At 58.1% G+C, this 21,548-nt stretch overlaps 1 protein-coding gene across 1 annotated transcript in view; it reads right to left on the reverse strand.

The window, feature by feature from the left end:
* CSK (C-terminal Src kinase) overlaps nucleotides 1-21,526 on the reverse strand; it is a 22,945-nt gene extending 1,419 nt beyond the window's left edge. The window contains exons 1-8 of the mRNA XM_044660253.1: nucleotides 21,345-21,526; nucleotides 5,676-5,752; nucleotides 4,917-5,030; nucleotides 4,573-4,685; nucleotides 3,606-3,825; nucleotides 680-773; nucleotides 273-338; nucleotides 55-154 (exon numbers count right to left, since the gene is read on the reverse strand). Of these exons, the coding sequence (XP_044516188.1) occupies nucleotides 55-154; nucleotides 273-338; nucleotides 680-773; nucleotides 3,606-3,825; nucleotides 4,573-4,685; nucleotides 4,917-5,030; nucleotides 5,676-5,690 (722 nt within the window). The 5' untranslated portion in view covers nucleotides 5,691-5,752; nucleotides 21,345-21,526. The remainder of the gene's footprint in view (nucleotides 1-54; nucleotides 155-272; nucleotides 339-679; nucleotides 774-3,605; nucleotides 3,826-4,572; nucleotides 4,686-4,916; nucleotides 5,031-5,675; nucleotides 5,753-21,344) is intronic.
* Between the last annotated feature and the right edge of the window lie 22 nt (nucleotides 21,527-21,548).

Genomic DNA, 21,548 nt, shown 5'->3' on the forward strand with positions numbered 1-21,548 from the left:
CTCCCCCCCCCCCGACCCTGGCTCTGTCCCCCGCCTCGGCCCGGCTCTGCTCACGTCATGACTGAGGCTTCTGCCAGGAAGGCCTGCGCGGTGGCGTCGTTCTTAATGCACTTCACGGCGACTTTGTTGCCCCGATAGTCCCCGAGCATCACGTCTGGGGGGGATGGGGGGCAACAGGGGCTGAGACCCTGCAGGGCTGCCCATCCCCCGTCCTCGGGGTCCCCCAGCCCATCCCCCGTCCTCCCGTCCTCCCGGCGCGTGTCGCCGCTCACCTCCGAACTCGCCCTTGCCGATGGTCTGAAGCAGCTTGAGGTCCTTCATGTTGAGGGCCCAGCCGCCTGCGGGGGAGGGAGCGGAGTGACCACTGGGAGGGGGGAGCAGACCCCCGGCTAAGGAGGCACAGCCCAAGGGGATGCTGGGGACAGGGAGGGTCAGTGGACACAGGGCGGCCTGGGTGGGAGGTCCTGGGTTCCAATCTGGCCTCAGACACTTCCTGGCTGGGTGACCCTGGACGAGTCACTTCACCCCCACAGGCCAGCCCTCACCATGCTTCTGCCTTGGAATCGATACACAGGGTGGATTCTGAGACAAGGTGAGGGCTGAAAACCAGGAAAGTGGGGGCCTGGGGGCCGGCGGGGTAACTGGGGCATCTGGGGGGGGGGTTGGGGGCAGCACTCACTCCGGGAGAACTCGTCTTGGGCCGCCACCGTCCCCTCCATGACTTTGGGCTTGATGAGGCGGGTGCAGAGCCCGTCGGCGTCCGTGGTATAGTGCTGGGGAGACACGGCAGCATGGGGGCTCCCGGCTGACCCCAGGGCTGTTCCTGCCCCCCAGAACCCCCCAAACTCCTGATTGGCACATCCATCTGTGACTCTTTGGGTCGGCACTCGAGGCTCTGCCGGGCCGGGGGCCGGCCGCCTTGGGATTGGCAGGACTTCAGTGGCTCGCCGGCCCCCCTCCCCGCACAGCCCTTCTGCTTGGGGCAGCGGCCGGCGAGTCATGAAGCCTTTTTGGAGCCTCCGTTTTCTCATCTGTGACATGGGAGGTCGCAGCACCTCCCCGCAGGCCTGTCCAAGGGGCGTCCCTGGGAGCCGGGGGAGCCCCCGAGGAGCCCCCGAGGAGTCTGAGCCCTTGTTTTACAGGTGAGGAACGGGGCGCCCCGACACGGATCACAGGGCTGCGGCTCCCCAAGCCGGGAAGGAGAGGAACTCGCACCAATGCAGAATCATCCTGTTCTCACCCCCATTTTACAGACGAGGAATCTGAGGCAGACAGAGGCGAAGGGATGGAGAACGAGCATGACAAGGATCACCCGCCATCGCCTGGGAAGGTCAGTCTTTGGGACAGCTGAGGGCTGGACCTGAATTCAAATCCTGTCTCTGAAACGGGCTAGTGGTGACCCCTCAGCCAGGCTAATCGCTTACTGAACCTTGTTAAGTCTCAGTTTCCTCACCTGTCAAATGGGGACGGTCACAGGGTAGAGACGACGCAGGGAAAGAGAAAGGGCTTTGTGAGCCTTGTGGAGCCCCGCCGTGGCCTCATATTGGTATCACAACAGCCCATCACGGCAGCACTTATGGGGAGTGAGAGAGACAGAGAGACAGACAGAGACAGACAGAGAGACAAACAGAGAGAGACAAAGACAGAGACAGAGACACAGAGACACAGAGAGAGAGAGAGAGAGACGGTGGGGAAGAAAGACAGAGACAGAGAGACAGAGACAGGGAGAGACAGAGAGACACAGAGAGACAGACAGAGAGAGAGAGACGGTGGGGAAGAAAGACAGAGACAGAGACAGGGAGACACAGAGAGACACAGAGAGACAGAGACAGAGAGACAGAGACAGGGAGAGACATGGTGGGGAGGGCATCCAGCAGGCGCCCAATAGTGGCTGCAGAGGCTCTGGCCCCCTGGGGCTCCGGGGCGCAGTGCCACCGCTGGCCACTAGAGGGCAGCTCAGGCCAGGCTGCGGGAGCCTCTCCTCTCCTCTCCTCTCCTCTCTCCAGCACTTCAGGCTGGTCTGGCCTTTTCTCTGGGGGGGGACAGCAGGGCTTTGGGGGCTGGTTCCCTGGAGAGCCGGTCTCGGGGCTCCTCTCCGCCAAAGGGTGGCTGCAGGTGGCCTTGGCCCCCCTGCCCTCCTGGAGCAGCCCTGGGGGGGGGGTCCTCGACTCTCAGCCCCCCAATGGGGTGATAGAAGGGGGGCTTCCTGCCTTTGCCGGAAACGCTGGGCCTCTATCAGGCGGAGGCAGCCAGGGGCTGGGGGTGGGGGTGTCAGTGGGTGTCAGCAAAGATCCCAAACAGATGGGAGCATCCAGGGTGGGGGTGGGGGCTGCGCCTCCCCTCCGGGGTCCCCTGGCCTCGGGTTCTGGGCCTCTCTCCACCCCTCAACCACCCCGTGAAGCAGGAAGTAGGGCGATTCCCATTTTACAGGCAGGGAAACGGAGGTTCGGAGGACGCCAACATGTCTCCCAGGCACTCGGCCCTGGCCAAAAGGGGACAAAAGGCAGATCCTCCCTCAGGAGCACAGACCCGAGGGGGGGCCCGGGACCCCCAATTCCAAATTGCATGTTCACAAGGAGGCTGTGGCGGTTCCCCAAGTGTACCCGAAAGCCAAGCAGAGACGAGGCCCGGCCCAGCCGTCAGGACCCCCAGCTCCGAGGCCGTCTCTGGGGTAAGAGGCAGCCTCCCCGGGCCTCCCCTGCTGGACGCGCTCTTAGGGCTCCCCACAGAAAAGGTCTGGGGGGCAGGGCTGAGCCCCGTCACACTCGAGGTGGTTGTGGGGGGTGGTGGCTGGAGGATTTGCCTTTGCTAACATTTTTTTGGACCCCCCCAAACCCCCCGGGAGTGCAGCTCCTCTTGGCTAAGATGGAGGAGCGGCCTGGCCCGGCGCACAGGGGAAGCCGCTTAAAGAAGTCTGTCCAGGCGGCCGGGGCTCCTGCGGCTCTCTGGTCATCTAAGGGGGCCCAGAGCGGGGGGCCCACTGACTGCTCCGACTGCAGGCCTCCCAGAGAGCCCTCCCAGGGCGTCCCCATCCTCCACCCGGGACCCATCCTGGTGTTCCATCTGGACACGGAGGATGGCCAGACGGGGAGGGAGAAGCCCCCCAAGACAGGAGCGGCCTGCCTGCCGCAGAATTTGAGCCCCGGGCCTCAGATTCCATCCCTTCCCAGGGCCTGGCTTCTCCCTCTGGCGTGCACAGAGGCTGCCCCAACACGAGGCTTCCTGAGTGGCGGATCTCCCGCATGGCCAGATTCTGCCTCTTCCTCCAGCGCCAGCAGCTAAAAGCCCAGCCTGAGGTGGCCCCCCAAAGCCCGGGGCCCACAGACGGCAGCCCCCCAAAGCCCGGGGCCTCTCTGGAATGGTATCGGGTGCCTTCAGGGCACACATGGTGGGGCAGCCAGGTGGGTCTGGCCTCAGACACTCCCCTGAGGGGTGACCCTGGGCAAGTCCCTTAACCCCAGTGGTCCCGCCCTCACAGCTCTTCTGCTTTAGTATCTATACTAGGAAGGCGGGGGATAAAAAAAAGGGGGCACTGAAGCAGGGGCCATCATGATCCCCACTTTACAGAGGAGGAAACCGAGGCAGAGCGTGGCACTTGGACTTACCTCCACCAGCTGCATGAGGTTCTCAAAGAAGACCTCCTCGTCGATGCTGAGCTTGCTCGAGTTGTAGATGATCCGGTAGTGTTCCACCTTGCCCTCGCAGCTCACGCACAGCGTGTAGTCGCCAGGGTAGTTGGTGCTCTCTCGGACCAGGAACAGGCCGGTCTCGGGCGGGTAGAGCAGCCGCTCGGCCTGCTCGCGGGTGATCTTCCCATGGAACCACCTGGGGGAGGGCCGCAGGGCGTCAGCCTGGAGGGGAGCCCCCAGCTGCCCCTGCACTGTGGAGCCTCCGTGTACTCACAGAAGGAGAGAAAAGAGCCCAACCCGGGCTGGATCCCCTCCGCTCAGCCCCGGTGCAGGGGCCCCAGATGGAGCTGGTCTGGGGTCCTCCCAGCTGGTCCCCACTTTCCTGCCTTCGTGGCATAGCATGTCTGAGGAGGGAATGCTTAGAGGAGGAGCCGTGGTTCTGGGGGGCCCTGCGGAGGCCGGTCCCTCCTCTGAGCATCCCCTGGCTGCTGCTTCTCTACTGTTGCCTGATTCAGAGTGATTAATCCTGGTTTGGATGGGGGGCCTGGGCTGGGCTGGGGGCTCAGGGATCCAGAGCCAGGACTGAGAGGGAGGCCATGGGTTCCAATCTGGGCTTGGAGCTTCCCATGGCCTAGCCCTTTGGGCCCTCTGGGCCAATCCACAGTATTGGTTCTCCCCAGGAAGGTGAGGGATAAAGAACCACCTGGCTGTCCTGACGCTAGTGAGCTCAGTGATCCCGGCAATCCCTCAACTCTGTTTGCCTCTGTTTCCTCCTCTGTCAAGTGAACTGAGGAGGGAAAGGGGGGGCCTCCCCAGTGCCTGGCAATGAAGCCCCTGCAGGACTAGGGAGGGCAAGACAGCCTGATGACCAGCCCGATGACCACCACCCAGCGCTGCCTCTACGGGGTTCCCCAGGACCCGGTGGGGCGCTCTGCTCACTCACGGCATGAGGCTCAGCTTGGTGCCCACTTTCACTCCTTCCCGCTTCTGCACGTAGTTGGCTGGGATGATGCCCTCCCGGCCAACCTTGTTTTTGGCTTTGTACCAGTTGGGGTCCTGGGGAGGGAGAGGAGGTGCCCACGTGAGGGGCCGGCTGCCCGCCCCTGCTTCTTCCCACCCCCACCCCGAGCGGGGGGGCCGGGAGGCTCTCTAATAGTCCCCCCGCCCCCACGGCCCCCTGTCATGGTGGGGACGGAGCAGGAAGGAGAAAGGAGCAGGAGGAACAAGGGAGGGAGGAAGGGGGAAGGTGGGAAAGGAGGAGTCCGCTGTCTCCCGGGTGACCGTTACCTTGGTGACGGCAACTATGGTGAGAACGTCCCCTTTGCTGAAGGGCAGGTCTTGCTCTGCAGTGCCGTGGAAGTTGTACTTGGCAATACATTCTGTACCGGATGGCCAGACGGCCTGCCAGACAGAGGGGCAATGGGGGCTCAGGCACCCGCCTCCTGCAGAGCCCGGCCCTCCCCTGCCCCGGGCCCAAGCTCTATGGGTCAGCCCTTCCGCAGCTTCGCTGCGAGAGAGCAGGAGACCCCGCCATCTGACTCGGACCCTCGTCTCAGTTCCGGCCCTGACCCTGGGTGGCCTCGGGCATGCTGCCTCACGCTGCCTGCCGGGCTCTAGTTCCTCCTCAGTAAGTGAAGCAGGAAAAGGACCAGGTGACCCCCAGCCCCTTCCGGATCTCCGATCCCACCCTCGATGACTGCCCCCGCCAGTCTCCCGGGAATCCCCTCCATGAAGGGAGGACGGCTCAGGACACGAGCGAGTGCAAAGTGGGAGCTGGATGCAAAGGCAGGTTCTCCAGCGAGGGAGGCCAGGCTCTCAACACAGTCCAGCCAGTGGGCACCGAGGAGCCACCTCGCGAGGAGCCACCCCGGGGAAGGAGCCGCCTCGGGGAGGAGCCCTCTCAGGGGGAGGAGCCGCCTCGGGGAGGAGCCATCTCAGGGGGAGGAGCCGCCTCGGGGAGGAGCCATCTCAGGGGGAGGAGCCACGGCCCATCCCCTGCACCCCTTCCCTGCTGAGCCTTCCCCTCCTGGCCTTATCTCTCTGTACCTGGATTGCCGACATCTTCTCTGGAGTCCTGAGGTCCCTCTCTCACAAGAAGGCTCCGTCACTCGGTACCATTAGAGCTGCAAAGAGGGAGGCCACAGGGAGAAGAGCAGTGTGAGGAGGGGGTGGAGCCGGCGCCTTCTTCCGCCTCCCGCAGAGACAGAGGAGGGAGCCCCAGGGGTGCTGCGGAGAACCCTCTCCTTCATTATTGGGGGGCCAAGGCTGCACCTGGGCCTGGGACAGCGAGGCTCCTGGACGGATCTGAGTCTGTCCTGAGGACCAGTCTGCTAAGGGGAGAGGGCGGCCATGCCCCGAGGTGAAGAAGGGGATGGAAAAGAATAGAACCAGACACTGGATTTGCCTGCAACCTACTGGGGCTTCCGAGACCCGAGGTCCTGGATTCAAATGTGGCCTCAGACACTTTGTGTGACTCTGGGCAAGTCCCTTAACCCCCACTGCCCAGTAATAGGAACCTTTTGAAGCCCAAGTACCCAAAGGGCAACCCTCCAGTGAGCCCCCACCTTACCCCAGGCAGAGGAGGAGGAAGTAGAGGGGCAGGGTGGGAGAAATGGCCTCAGGAGCAGAGAGGGGGAGGGGAGCAGCAGCACCCCCACACACACTAGTATGGGGGCTGTAGGTTCACCAACACGACGGAGCTGTTGCCACTTTTCTGCCTGGGAACCCCCAGTCAGCACTGCTTGTAAGGCAGAAGGTTAGGGCTTCACAAACAAGTAAACTGAACCAGTGACTAAAACAGGCCTAAAAGACTCGGGGCACTGTGGGCCACTCGGAGGGCCAAAGGCAGGGTCTGGAGCAGGAAGGAGCAGGGCTCCCATCGGGCCTCAGACACGTCCCAGCGCTGTGGCAGTGGACAAGCCACAGACGCCCAGGAGAGGAAACTTCTACCAACGAGGATCACCCTTTCTGCCGTTTAATAGGCAGAAAGTACTAAGGCTGCCCAGGGGACAGTCAGGAGCCTGAAGTCAGGAAGATTCATTCATGACCTCAAATCTGGGCCCGGACACTTCCTAGCTGTGTGATCCTGGGCAAGTCACCTCACCCTGTCTGCCTCAGTTTCCTCAGCTGCAAAATGAGCTGGAGAAGAAAATGGCGAAGCACTCCAGTATCTGCCAAGAACCTCCCCCCCCCATGGGATCATGAAGGGCCAGACATGGGTGACCCCCCCCCAGGGCCAGAACAAGTGGGATTCCCCTGGCACATGCCAGCCCGCAGACGCCTGGATCCTCACCATATCTGCACTGCACTTTCTTCCTCAGCCCCAACATCCCCCGTTCAGCCCCTCTCAGCTCATGCAGACGGACATCCCATTCTAGTGAAGGGTCCAAAGCCATGGCCCCTTCTGCTTGGGGATGCCTTGACTTGTCCCGAATCCTGACTCTGCGCTCTCTGCCCTTGGGGACTGCCCCCCTCCCCACACCAGAATCCACCCAAAGTAAAGGCCCTTGGCTCCTCCAGCCCTCTCCCCAGCCGGCCCCCTCCCCTGGGGCTCAGAACAGGAAACAAGACCGTCCTGGGTTCTGTCAATGTGGGCCTCCCTCGAGGCCCTAGGATTGAATCTGCCTCTTTTTTTTGGGTTGCCACATCAGAGTGTTGAGTCATATCCACCTTGCGGCCCACTGAAAACCCCAGCTCTTTTTCCGCATGACCTGTTATCTCATCGTGCCTCTCCGCAGGCCCTACGCGTGCTCTTTCCACCAGGCCCGAGCTCTCTGGGGCAGATACTATCTCACACACATCTCCTGGGTGCCCCACAGCGCCTGCCTCTGAAGATGCCCAAATCCATGTTCACAGGATCAGTGGGACAGCATGGACACGTAAGCCCACTTGACAGATGGGCGAACTGGGGCCCAAGGAGCTGACGTGGTTTGCCCAAGGCCCCAGAATACACGGCCAGTGGCTCCTGGGAGGCATGAGCCTCACATCAGTCCTTGGCGGACTCCAAGCCATCCGGAGAAGGAGATAAGATATTGTGGAAAAAAGGCGTCCCGGGTTCAAATCTCAGCCGTTATATCCTAGCATGATGACCTCCAGGCAGGACCCTTCAACTATTCAGCACTAACTTCTCCTTCTGCAAAATGGGGATGGAAGCAACCTAAAGTCAGTCAACTATCGCCCAAGAGGAGTCATTCACGCAGACAAGGGAGGCACGTGGGGCAGGTGCGCGATGACTCAGGGAAGGGACAGCTCCATTTAGAGGCAGAGGAGGGCAGAGGTACGCGGGCTGCCCGAAGCAGCCCGGCCTGCTGCCCAGGCTCTGGGGGATGAAGAGCCCCATCCGCCAAGGGAAGGAACACCTGGCCTGGGGAGGCCTGGAAAGGAATCGAGAGGGGGCAGCTAGGAGCAGTGAATAGAGCACCAGGCCTGGACCTGGGTTCCAATCTGGCCTCAGACCCTTCCTAGCTGTATGCCCCTGGGAATGTCATTTCACTCTGTTTTCCTCTGTTTCCTCAACTGTCAAATGAGCCAGAGAAGGAAGTGGCCAGCTGCTCCGGCATCTTTGCCAAGAAAACTCCAAAGGAGGACATGAAGAGTCAGACATGACTAAACACCACAGCCCGGGCCAGGTTCTGCTCAGAGGATACAAAAAGGCAGACAGTCCCTGGCCTCAGGGAGCTTCAGGCTAAGGCCAAGACAGCTCGCCAACACACACGGCCAAAGCAGACTATCCAGGATAAATGGGAAATTGTCCTCTGAGGGGGTGGGGAGGGCTTCCCCTGCAGAAAAGGCAGCACCCCAGTTATTGCAGGGTGGGAGCTCCCTGAGGGCAGGCTCAGAAGAAGGACAGACATGCTTGCTGACTGACAGAAAACGGTAGCATTAGTAGAAAGGAAGTGATGGTTCCTCCATGAGCCTTTAGGTTGTCACTGCATGGCCTGAGCTCAGGCCAGCTCTCCCGCTCTTGCTTCGGCAGGCCACCCATTCCCTGGGATGCGGGCCGGGGGAGAGGGAGCGACTGTGCCTGGAAGGGGAGCCATCTGGGGAGAGCTCCCAGCACTACCTCCTCCTCCTCCTCCTCCTCCTCCACGCTGTACCCTTCTGTGCTGGAGCGGCTATATTTAACTCCTGGAAGCAGCTGGCACACCCCCTGGGGACCAATGGGAGGGGATGGGGGAGGAGGTGGGCCCGGGGCCCCCAAACTACAATTCCCAGCAGGCCCTGGGGCTGCTGGGGGTGGGGGGGCCTGCCTCTGAGAAGGGGCCTCTCTGTGTGTCGAGGTCCAGGGGAACAAGCCGGGCATTGTGCCGTCCGCTCTGAGGTCAGTGGCTGCAGCATCAAGCGGCCCTTTCTTAGGAGGTCCAGGCTTCTCGGGAAGAGGATGGGATGGCTGAAAGCAGGGGTGTGGGCACATGGGGTGGAGGGCAGGGGTCCCAGCTGCCCAGAACACTGGGGAGATGTTGAAGGGGCCCCTGGAGGTCTCCGGCCCAGCTCCCACCCCCCCAAGCTCAGCCCTGTCTGGTGGGGCGTGGGAGCCACTGGGCGGCTGTTTACACGAGTCTAAAAATACCAGCTGAAAAGGGAAGTGAACAGAAGGGGGGTGGGGTGGGCACTTGGTAAACTCAGGCAAAGGCACCTCAAAGCAGAAATTAGATACTAATAGGGTCCCACAAAGTTATGGATGGAGCAACACGAAGCAGGGGCAAGCAGGGGGCGTGGGGGGGTGTCCATCTTCACTCGGGAGCCCTCCAAGGGGCCAATACCGGTACGTAGGCACGGCCCGGCCCATGTCCTCCAGCCCCCCATCCTCGCCACCCTGTTAAGGCTGTCCCTTACAGTCCAACCTGGCACCAGGAGGGAAGGTTTAAACTGTTCTTTCTCGATGAACCCAATGCTCCCACTCAGCAGGAATAAACACACCGTGAGCCCCCCCCCCCCCCAGGGCAGGGCAAGTCTTCCAATCACTAACCTATCAGCAAAGGCTCTCTGACCGTCGCCATCCCTGCCCAGGAGAATTCATGGACATGGGTAGTGCAGAAGAGCACGGAACCTCAAGTTCAAATCAAGCCCTGGACACTGACTAGTGGTGTGACCCTGGCCAAGTCCACTTAACCCACCTGCCTCAGTTTCCTCATCTGTAAAATGAGGAAATTACCAGGAGCTCCCTCCCAGGTGGTTGTGAGGATCATAGGAGAGAATATTTTTAAAGTGCTGCACATATATAGACTAGTTACTGTTCTGATGGCAATTCTGTGATTTTTCAACCGTCGGAGCCTAGACACAGAAAAGACACCGAGTTGCCTCAGAGATAACATGGGTAGGCCTAAGTCACTTTTCAAAATCTGAGCCTCAGTTTCCTCTTCTGAAAAATGAGGTCAAACTTCATGCCACTTAAGGTCTCTTCCAGATCTAAGATCCAAGTGGAACAGCCCATGTTAAGGTCTCTCCCAGGCCTGGGTTCCACGGGAGGGGTTCTTTGTCTGGAGTGTATGAACTTGCTTGTTTTAAAATTACATTTGATAATTATTATAGGATACCTATTACATAGGATTATTACACATAAAATACTTAATGATGTAATCATATAATTTTTAATACTGGGTTTCCTTTGTAATCCGATGCATTTTATTTTATGCATTTAAAACCATGATTCACCAGACGATGCCAAAGGGCTCCAGGACCCAAAAGAGCAAGGACTCCTGTCCCAAGTCCCTGGCTGCAGCCACAAGGCTCCCTTCTGTGATCCATCATGCCTGGCTGCCACAGAGACCAAGGACTCTAAGAACCCGATCCCCTCTGAAAAGATCACTGGGAGGCCGGGAGGTCTGAGAAGGCTCCTGGGAGGAGATGGGGCAGGCAAGGGCAGGCAGAAATGGTGGGAGGGAGGACATTCCTGGAAGAAGAGCAAGGAACAAAGGGGCCAACCAGAAGACAGGTTGGATCCTGGCAGTGATCAGAGATGGGCCTGGGAGAGAGGAGAGACTGGAGTCAATCTGGGAGTGTGTGGGGGGGGGTCTTCCTCACAGCCCCCCCCCCGGCCCAGGAGATGCCCAAAGCCTCTCAGAAACAGCAGCGAGAGGCCTTAGGGAAGGGCGTGCCCACCGCTCCCTTCAGTTCAGCTAGTTCAACAGCAATCAAATAATGACAGTATTAAGAGATGACTCTCCCTGCTTTTATTTCTCCGAGCCACTGGTCCTGGGCTAGTTAAAAGCACCTCCCACATCTGGGAGTTTCTCTCCCTCTCTCCTAAGAGCAAAGGTCCTCCTGCCCTTTGGCCGCTCTCTAGCAGGCAAATAAAATCTTGGATCAGAGCTGAGAGCTGGAGGAGACCTCGGAAGTCCTCTAGGCCAGCCCCTCCTTTCACAGCCCTGAAAGTGTGGGGGCCCCTCATTAGAGGCGCCGTAAACTTGGGGGAAGGCACTGGGGCTCTTGTGTGACCTAAATAAATTCTTTTTGTGGACTAACAGGGACCCAAAGGGTCATGGGCCCACCATGTCACCTCAGGAGGTAAGTGGAAATTCAGCCTCTCCAAAGGAGCTCTTTAAAACAAAAAATAGAGGTCATTTGGCTGGAAAAGGGCATCCATTACAAACGTGGTCCCAACGTAAGAAGGCAAGGCTGGGCTGGGGGGCCAGAGGGTCAGTATCTGGTCTAATACAGTGCTCCGGCCCATCAAAGGGCCCCAAAGCACACTGAATGTGGGAGGAAGGGTGGAGGTGCAGGGAGGAGGCACCAGGAACTCTGACACAAGGAGGACAGCGAGGCACCACCAATCACAAAATGCAGGAGATCCCCGGCAGTCCCCAGGCAAGGGCTCTCCCAAGAAGCCTTCCCAGGCTAAGGATGAGGCCCAGACTGGGCCAGGATCACAGAGCTGGGACCTAACTGGGCCCTCACAGGACCCGGGGAGAAGGGCCATGTGTTCTAGGAGTCACCCATTTTCTAGAAGTGGAAGCTAAGGAGCCCTGCCAGGGACTAGAAGTCACCCTGGCCAAGTTCATAAATCGGTTTCTTAAACAGGAGGCTAAAACCCAGGGAGTTCCTCGCTCTTGGTCAGTCTCTGCCCACTGGTGACACCAACGGGAGGGTGGGAACAGGAAGGGGCGCCAGAGATCCAGTCCCTGCTGCAGCCCATTTCACAGCCAGCCAAACTGAGGCCACATAATCTAGGAGTGGGGAAATCCCGGACTCCGCTTATCCCAGCAGCCAGCTCCCTGCGGCCAGCTAGAAAACCGTTTTCTGCCGGACGTCCGTGGGGCACTTCTTTGCATTCGCTACAGATAAAACATGAGTGAGGAACTAAGTCCCCCCCAAGCCCCAGCACGCGCCAGGCGGCCCCCGCCCGGACTAGAGGCCTTTCCTCCATGTCTCTTCCTTCCTCCTTCCCCCACCGAGGCTGAGCCGCAGCTCCCAGCTCGGCCCAGAAAGGTATTTAACTAGCGCTGCGGCTCTAATTACCGAGCCGCCCGCCGGCCCTGGGGACGCCTGGCTGCCCTGCCCGCCCGGCCGGGACAGAGCGTGGCAGCGCGAGGCCCAGCCCGGGCGGGCCGGAGAGCACAGGGCAAAGCCAGATCACCCAGCCCAGCTGCGGGCAGCACAAGGGGGCCGCCGGCATGCCCGAACTACGGAGCAGGGGCGAGGCGCGGTCTGGCCCGCGCAGAGAGCGAGGTACGAGGCACCGCCCGGGCCGGGGAGCCCAGCACGAGGCCTCCCAGAGCAAGGCCGCCGGCCCAGAGGCCCGAGAGGTACCCCTGGCAGCAGGAAGGAGAGAAGGGAGAAGGGGAGGCTGCCTGAGGCCCTGCGCAGCCCCGTGTGCCTACACTTTCCCGGCCTGCCGCGGCTGCTCAGACCCCGGCGCCAGGCCCCATATCCCCCCTGCGTGCCCAACACGTGTTGTGGCTTCTGTGAGCCCCTCTGGCCATCCCGGCCTTCTTTTCCAGTGGGCGGCCAGCGAAGCCTCCCAGTCAGGGTCTGCCTCCCTGAGGGAGCCTCGGAGGTCTACTCCGCTAACCGGCTCTCTGGTTCCTTCCGGGGACAGAAAGGGGCCCCCATCCTCGAGATGGCCCGGCTTCTTTTAGGGCGGAGGGCATGGGGAGCGGGACCTGCCAGGGCACTCCGGAGCCAGCCCGGCCACAGGCGCCAGCCCGGCCGCAGGCCGCTCCCTCCTGCAGGGAAGGCATTTTCTCTGAGAATTCCTGGATTCCTCCAAAGCTCAGCTCAAACTCCACCTCCAGGAATCCTCTCAGGATTGCCCCCACTCGCAGGCGACTCTCTTCCACTCTGTAGAGACTGACAGAGGCAGGTGTTGCCTCCCCTCATAGATCCAACAGCAGCTCCTAGAAGACCTTTTGTCTCTGCCCCTCCCGTACCTGCCACACAACTGCTTACTGACCACCCAGGAAACCACGTGCCCAACGTGTGAGACGATTTACGGTCTCTTTCCTGGGTTCTAAGATTCGGGCCTCTGCTGACAGAAGCCAGCGCCGATGTATCGGCCCGGCAGGCCCCTGGCTCGGCGCCTTCCGCTCTGCTTTCCCGGCTCCCTTCGAGACAAGGCAAAAGTTCCCGTCTAGGCCGCGCCTCTCCTTCAGCCTCCCCTCCGCCTGCCCTTCTCTCGCTCTTCCTGCGGCCTCCCACTCGGGAACGTGCGGTTCTTAAAGGAGGGGACCCTTGTTTTCCTCCCCTTCTTGGATTCTCCAGCTCTGGGCAGTGCCTGGCACGGGGGACGGCTTAATAAAGGTGTGCTCATTGGACAGAATGTTGACTTTCTTTCCCCACATTCCCCTGAGTTTGGAGAAGGCCAAGAAGACTTCCAAAGCTAGAACCACCGGGCGGCCCATTCTAAGATTGTCTACCTCTAGGCAGCCCTGGCTGCTGGGCACAACCCAGAGGAGATAGGAGGGCAACAGACATTCCTCGAGGGCAGAGACTCTGTTTTTGGCTTTGACTCTGTGTATAGAGTAGGTACTTAAATCCCCTTGGGTGGAGTGGATGGCATAATAGGTACTTAAATCCCCTTGGGTGGGGTGGATGGCATAATAGGTACTCAGATTTCCTTTATGAGAAGACATAGTAGGTGCTTAATGGGGGAGGGGAAGTGGATGACACAATAGGTACTTAAATCCCCTGGGGGGGGGGGGGAGTGGATGATAAGCCTAGTGAAAAGAGCCTCGGATTTGGAGTCTTACAGGCAACATATCCAAAAGCCAACTCCCCAGATTTCCTCCCCTCTTCGTAAGGTGCCCAGAGCTCACCACCTCGCTGCCCTCTGTCCACTCAGCTGCCATCTCATGTCTGTGCTCCTGCCCTGGCGCAGGCCCCCGTCCCCTCTTGCAGGGGGTCCGGGCAGGGGTCTGCCTGCGTCAAGTATCTTCCCACTCAGCTGGCAAAGGGAGCTCCCTACTGTGTCCTCTGGTCATGCCCCCTCCCAATTCAGTCACCTCCTCCAGGATCAAATATAAGATCCTGTCTGACTTTCCAGCCTTCTTCCCTTTCTCCCCTCTGGGTCACTGGCCGACTTCGTCCTCCATGTCCCAGGCTGTGCCCCGAGCCCTGAATGCTCCCCTTCCTTCGAGTCTCAGCTTAGAATCCTTCCTCGGGCCTCCTGCGCCTCACTTAGGGGGAACCTAGATTAGCCCCAAGATTCTCTCCAGTTAGGCATGCCGAGCTCTTTCTCCTTGGTACATACGCATGTTGTCGCAGGGATTGCTTTGGCTCTCCCAGGGCTCAGCACACAATAGGTGTTTAATAAATACTTGACCAAGACCCTCATTCCGATCCCACTAAAGAACCGTGACTGGGGGCAAGTCACTCTATCTGGCCTTAGTTTCCCCATCTGTAAAGAAGGGAGCAAATGATGTCCCTTCTACTAACTCTGAGATTCTCTCATTTATATAAAGTTTATTTAACTTTCCAAAGCTGACCTCGAGGACCACCTCTTCCAGGAAGTCTTTGGTAGTTGGTAGTTTGTAGGCCCCTGTGCCTTTTGGAGAGGGGAAGCACTTACCAAGGTGGCTCTCTAATTTCTGTACAAATCCCCAACTAAGCTGAATTCCTCCAGGCGGATCTAGCCTTTTTTTTCTTCTATTTCCCTCTTCAAACCTATCCCCACCCGCTTCCAGGGCCTAACTGGGCCACGTGTAGGGTGAGCACAACAAGGGGAGAGCGCAGCACCCCAGCTGGTGGGCAGGACCTGGGGGAAATCTGGGGAATTCACTGAACTGCCTCCAAAATGAGGGGCGGAAGGAGAGAGGCCCCAGGCAGGATCCTTCTACCCTTTTTCAGAGACTAAAAGGTCTAGAAGGTTGAGGTCTAAGTAGATGGCTTGGCTTAAGTGAGGGCTGGAAAGAGGCAGGCTGGGAGCCCCCTCCCTTTCCCCATCACCGTTTTCTAGACTGGAACTGGGGGTTGGGGGTGGGGGGAAGAGAAGGAAGCTTTGTTCACTCACCCTAACAGAAGCAGGGCATCTAAGAGCCTAGGAGGAGAAACCAGCTTCACCTCCCCACCCCCAGGACTTTGGGCCTTAAAACCAGGAAGAGAAACTACAGAAGGGGAGGGAGAAAGAGGTCAGAGGAGGAGAGCTCAGAGGGGAGCTGGGGCAGCAAGCTGGTACCAGCCCCTGCCCACTGGCAGTCAGAGCTTCTTCTCTGGGCCCCTCTCACTACCTCAGGCCAGTAGTTAGGGAGAGAGCCTACTTTCCTACAAAAAGGGATTGCTCTCATTCTCTCTCTTCCTCTCCCTCCATCCCCCCACCTCTCCCTCTCTCAGTCTCTGTCTCTGCCCCCCCCCCATCTCTCTCCTCCTCTGTCTGTCTGTCTGTCTGTCTGTCTGTCTGTCTCTCTCCCCCCTTCCACCTTTGATCCTCCCAGTAGGTTATGCTTAGAGAGCTGGCAGGAAGATGGTGGACCTTTTAGAACTGAAGGTTATCTCAGTCTTTATTTTACACAGGGGAAAACGAATTCTCAGGAAGAGGGAAATGATTCTGTTCAAAGTCACACCGTTCAAAGTTATCACACAGACTTGGCCATCCCAAGAGGCTCTCCAGGCTGACAGGACCTCACAAGCCACCCATGGAGGGGCCCAAAGCCTGCAAAAGTCCAATGATTGTCCAGCAGAGAAGGGGCTCAAAACCATATCCTCAGACTTCAGAAGCAGTCACCGAACACCCCATTTCCCCTCTATCTGTTGTAGGGGTTCTTTTTTTTTTAACCCTTACTTTCTGTCTTAGTAATAACTCTAAGTCAGAAGGGTAAGGGCTAGGCAAATGGGGTTAAGTGACTTGCCCAGGGTCACACAGCTAGGAAGTTGTCTGAGGTTAGATCCTCCCAACCCAGATCTGGCATTCTATCCACTGAGACACATAGCTGCCCCACTAATCCGGGGTTCTTAAGCTAGTGAACTTAACTTTAAAAAACCAAAACTATTTCAATTGAATGAGTTTACTTTGTAGTTCTATGTATTTTATGGACTTAAAAAACATTTGGAGAAAGAAACTACAGGGCTTCAGTAGATAGTTAAGAAGCCTTGTCTAGTGGGTTAAACCATTTGCCTAGGGTCACATTGCTAGAAGTGTCCAAGGCCAGATTTGAACCCAGGACCTCTTATCTCTAGGCCTGGCTCTCAATCCACCGAGCCACCTCGATGCCCCCTATACCCCTGTCTAGTGGGAAGAACCACTGTTTACTGGGTTCCAATTCTGGCTCTGCTATTAAACCATTATGTGACCATGAGGTGCATCCCTTCATTAAAACTCAGTTTGCTCACCCATGAAATGGAGAGAGAATCTTGGGCATTGGGCTACTGGGGGATCAGATGAGACAAAGTGACCCAGGAGGCTCCGGATGGCCCTTCCCAATGCTGAGGTTTCTGGTCTTGGTAGCCCCTGGAGGTTCTGCCCCTCTCGCCCCTAACAGCCAGTAGGTCCCAAGCAGGGCATACATTCCCATGTGCTCTCACTCACTCTTCATTCCCCAGTACTTTATTTTTAGGCTCGAATTTGACTTTAATCGTTACTTAGAGGATTCTATTTCCAGCCCACGGAGGGCAGCCCAAGGCAGGCAGGCAGGGATAGGTGGGTGGGGGATGGGATGGGAAGCCTGCCTGCCCACAGACCCCCCCCCAAAGGGGCATCAGCTCTAAGACCATGGCCACCGAGCCCTCCCTCAAAGCCGAGACTCCTGTCTCTGGGCCTGTCCACCGCACTAGAGAGCTACCCAGATAAATGTCCTGGCACAGAACCCTCCATAAAAGCACCTTTCACTGAGTCAGGGGGCTGTCTGCCGGGCCCACAACAGAGCCTGGAATACAGACCAAGTGGGGTTCTGGAGTCTCCTTCTGTGGGGACAGTCACCTACTAGCGATGGCTGAAGCCTCGAGGCCCTGCCTGGAGGCCAGAGTAAATGGTTTTGGGGGGGCTCCCTTCCAATTCTGCTGTTTTGGGGATTCACCCGTGTGTTCTAGTCCAGACAATCTCGACACCCCATTTCCCAGCACTATCCCCTCCCTATGAGTCGGCCCCGTACAGAGATAGGGGAGGACTAGAGCTGGGCCCAAAGCTACGGTCAGGGTCTGGATCCCATCCTGGAGCTTTTCCACATTTAGGAAAAGGCTGAGCTTAGCCCACAGAGCTCCGGGACAGGAGGAAGGAGAGCTGAGAATGAAGACATTTCTCAGAGAAAAATCTCCCTGGTGTGGTAGAGGGGACAGGAAGAAGGCCACTTCGGTCAGGCCCAAAGACAAGGCACATGTCAGCAGTCAGGAGGCCTAGATCCAACCCCATCTCTCCTATAGGAAACAGTCATGACTTCATCTTTCTGGGACCAAGCTACAAAGACAGGGGGAAGGGGGGAAAGGGAAAAGGGCTGGGAGGCTCAGTGCTAGGGAAAGAGGTCCTGGGTTCTGATCTGGCCTCAGGCACTTCCTAGCTGTGGGGCCCTGGACAAGTCCCTTAAACCTATTTGCTCAGCCCTTCCCTGCTCTTATGCCTTGGAACCAAGACCCAGGGTGGACTCTAAGACGGAAGGTCAGGGTTTAGAAAAGCATCTCTCCTCCTCCCGGGTGCCCCAGGTAGGAGGAGGGTAAGTGAGCCCCCGGGAGATCTTCTCTCTAGGGCTGTCAGGTTAGATCCCAGCTCACCCAAAACAACCCATCAAAAAGTGTCTCCAAGGGGGCAGCTGGGTAGCTCAGTGGATTGAGAGCCAGGCCTAGAGACGGGAGGTCCTGGGTTCAAATCCGACCTCAGACACTTCCCAGCTGTGTGACCCTGGGCAAGTCACTTGACCCACATTGCCTACCCTTACCACTCTTCCACCTGTAAATCAATACACAGCAGAAGTTAAGGGTTTAAAAAAAAACAAACAAAAAAAAGTGTCTCCAAAGCGAGGACAGGCTGCGGCGAACCATTCCCCATCCCCACACGTGTTTCCCTTGTGACGGATCACACTGGCAAAGCAACCAGCCCATGGAGGGATCCACTTAGGTCTCTACCCTGGGCAGCCCTGAGGAAACATCCCCAGGGTCGGGCATCCTCTTCCCCGGCACTCTCATCCCAAGGCTGGTCCTTCTAGTGGGAGCTCCCTCCTCCTTCCCTCCTTTCTTCCCTCTCTCCCTCCCTCTTTCTAGCCACAGCTCTCACACCCAGAGGAGACCTCCAGAACATCAACAAAACGGATGGTGATTTCCCAAGAGGCCAAGCGAGCATGCCCTGGGGGGGTTGGAGGGATGGTGCAGGCCAGATGTCAAAGGTCCAGTGGCTTCCAGCCCCTCAGAGCTCCACCCTGTGCCAGTGCCTCCCTTTACTCGGCAACCCTCTCTTATAGGGTGCCTTGGGGTAGAGAAGAAGGCTGGAACCCAGCTTTTAAGCCAGTTTTCCTTAAGCTCCCAATGTGGCCACTTTAGGGGCCGGAGAGATGGCAGGATTGGCAGATGCTGACAGCCCAGAGTGGAGGAGGGAGGCAGATTTATGGAATGAAGCCTGGGTGGAGGCTTTATGCCCTAAACCTGATCTCAGGGCCTCTAGCATGGGTTCCAGTGTGGGGATGGGAGAAGTAAGGATGGGGCCCACGAGGGAAGCAGGAAATGCTCCCTCCTTCAGGCCCTCCAGCTTGGGAGGCTCATCCTCAAGTCTTAACAAAACTAATAGTGGCCACTGAGGAAAGAAGGGGTAAGACCACAATTTTAGAGAGACTTCTAGTCATCATCTTGGCAGATGAGGAGGGAGGCAGCTAGGTGGCTCAGTGGATAGAAAGTCAGGCCTAGAGATGGGAGATTCTGGGTTCAAATTTGGTCTTAGACACTTCCTAGCTGTGTGACCTGAGAAAATCATTTAATCTCCATTACCTAACCCTTCCCACTCTTCTGCCTTAATACTCAATACTGAGTATCGATTCTAAGAAAAGTGTGTTTTAAAAATAAAAAGATAAAGGAAAGAGGAGTCGTATGGAAGAGACACAAAGAACTGGGAATGCAGTGGGGGATTTAAACAACTCTGAGCTTGGACACTTAACTTTCCCCAACTCTCCCCAGAGGGAGAAACTGAGGCAGGAACCAGCAAATAGGTAGTAAAGGAAGCCAGACTGGCCCCTGCTCTGTGCTGAAGGTCCCAAGACTTGACTCAAAAAGAGCCAGTAATGTTCCTTCTCCCTCTAACATTCAACAGAGTTAGACACAAAGGGATAGCAAGACACACCATCTCCCCTTGCCCCCCCCCCCCCACAGCCCCACAATTTTCCTTAGAGATGGGTTTCCTTACCAGGGAATTTCCAAGTTCTTCTCTGACTGCTAACAGCTACAGCCCTGGAATCTGAGTGGGCTGAGATGGTCATGACAAGAACATAGGGAATCCTTTCTGAGAGACAGTCAGAGAGAGAGACAAAGAGAGACAGACAGACAGAGACAGAGAGAGACAGAAACAGACAGAGAGTCTATCTGTCTGTCTCCCTCCCTCCCTCACTGGCAGTGTGCCAGGGCAGAAGTCACCCTAGTAGTCAGACATGAAGATGATATTTGCCTAGAAAGTTGGGACATTCCCTAGTTTTCCCTCCTGGGGGAAGGGAGAAGAGAAAATATGAAAAACTAATGAGAAAGATGAGGACCAAGTCAAAGGGCTTCCCTAGCTACATCCGGCCCACATAACTGGGCCTAGGCCTCTTGCTCTTAGGGGCAAATCTCTAAGGCAAGCCAAGGACACCCTGGTCACCTCAACAGTTGACCACCTCTTTCTCCCCTAAAAAGCTCCAGTCACTCCCCACCCCACAAAGGGCATCTTAGCCTGAGCTTTAAGCTGCTTTAAGAATAGAAGGAAATAGAAGGAAAGAGAGGCTCTGGGTCCCCAAGGCAGATAAGACTTCAGAGCTCAGGACTCCAGGAAGAGAAAGCAAGGAGGGGCAGAACTCTCCAAATCCGAGCCATATAACTGCCAACTGAGCAAAACACCCTTTCAAACCAAGGCCTCAATGGGCAGCCCGCTGAGCACATGGGAAAGCCTTCCCCCTCTCTTCAGGCCTTGGCTGGGGCTGTCCTGGGTAGTGCCAGGCCAAGGCAAAGTGCCAGGAAGTAATTCACTGTGTGACTGTGGCCAAGTCACTTCTGGGCCTCAGTTTCCTCATCTGTAAAAAGTTGGACTAGATGACCTCTTAACTCTCTTCCAGTCCCTTTTCTGCTCCATGTCCTGGTTTGCCCTAAAGTACAATAAAGAGGTTGGACTAGATGTCCTTTAACCCATAATTCTATAACCCCAAACTCTGATGTCTAACCCAGGGTTAGGCTGATGGAAGAAGTCCAGGCAGAAGTGGGGTGGGGAAGGGGAGAGAGCCACTCTACACGTGCAAGACCAGCTCCCTCTAGGTGCTACAGGGGGCTTTGTTTCCAAGGCTGCTCTCCCCGGCCACCCAGAGATGCTGTGAGGCAGCCCTGGCCACCCAGAGCATCTCAGCCTCCTGGGGGGGGGGTCTATTAAGGAAAGCACCCCCCCCCAAGCCCTGCCCTGGGGACAAGCAGCCCCGAGTCCCGAGGTATGGGCTGGGTAACAAGGAGCATTGTCCCCAGGCCAGTGTGAACACCCCGGCTGTCAGGCCTCAGGCTCAGTCAGCAGGTTACACAGCTATGGGGTGGAGGGTGGGGATGGAAGGGGGAGGAGAGCTTTGGGCAGTGCTGGCAAACCCCCAGGGACTCGGTAATGGCTGCCTGCCCCCCTTGGTCCAGTCTGACCCCACCCCACGTTGGGAGCTTAATTCCTCCCCCCTCCCTCCATCAGCCACATGCCCATCCCGCACAGTCCGACTGAGGGCAAACTGGCACTGCCCCGGTCTCCGCCCCATCCCTGCCCCTCCAATTCCGGGGATGAGGCTCCAAGCTCTTGGGTGGAGGGAGATAAAGCGCTGCTGGCGAGCAGGAGTTTGTCCGAGCCTCCGCGGGAGGGGGGGTTTCCCAATCCTCACCTAAGCCCCCCTCGACCCCTCGGTAGGCCGCGGAGCACTAAGGACACACTAACTTGGCGCTCCGGGGCCCGGCCCAAGGGGCCCGGGGCCCATCTCGGAAGCTGGTTTATTCCCCCGGCTCTACGCCGCTGACAGCAACTCCCGGGAGAATTCAAACCTCTGGGCCCGCGGGTGGGGGAGGGGAAGGGCCGCAGGGCGGGAGGGAGCCGGACCTGGAGCAGTGGGCTCCAGGGCTGGTGATCTCCGCCCAGCCCCGGATCCGCGCTCGCTGGGCACTCACCTCTGTCTGGGCGCTGCGGTCCGATCCACCTCGTCGCGGGCGACATCAGTGGGCTGCGGGACAGTCCATGCGGCTGGGGGGGTCCCAAAGGGAGGGGTACAAAGGAGTGCTGGGGGGGGTGTGGAGTAAGGAGCGGGAAGAGGGCAGGAGAGCGCCTGGACCACGGCTCGGGGACGGCCGCGCGGCGCGGGCCGGGGAGTGAAG

The sequence above is a fragment of the Gracilinanus agilis genome, chromosome 2 (assembly GCF_016433145.1).
Source record: "Gracilinanus agilis isolate LMUSP501 chromosome 2, AgileGrace, whole genome shotgun sequence".
In the NCBI taxonomy this organism is placed as follows: Eukaryota; Metazoa; Chordata; class Mammalia; order Didelphimorphia; family Didelphidae; genus Gracilinanus; species Gracilinanus agilis.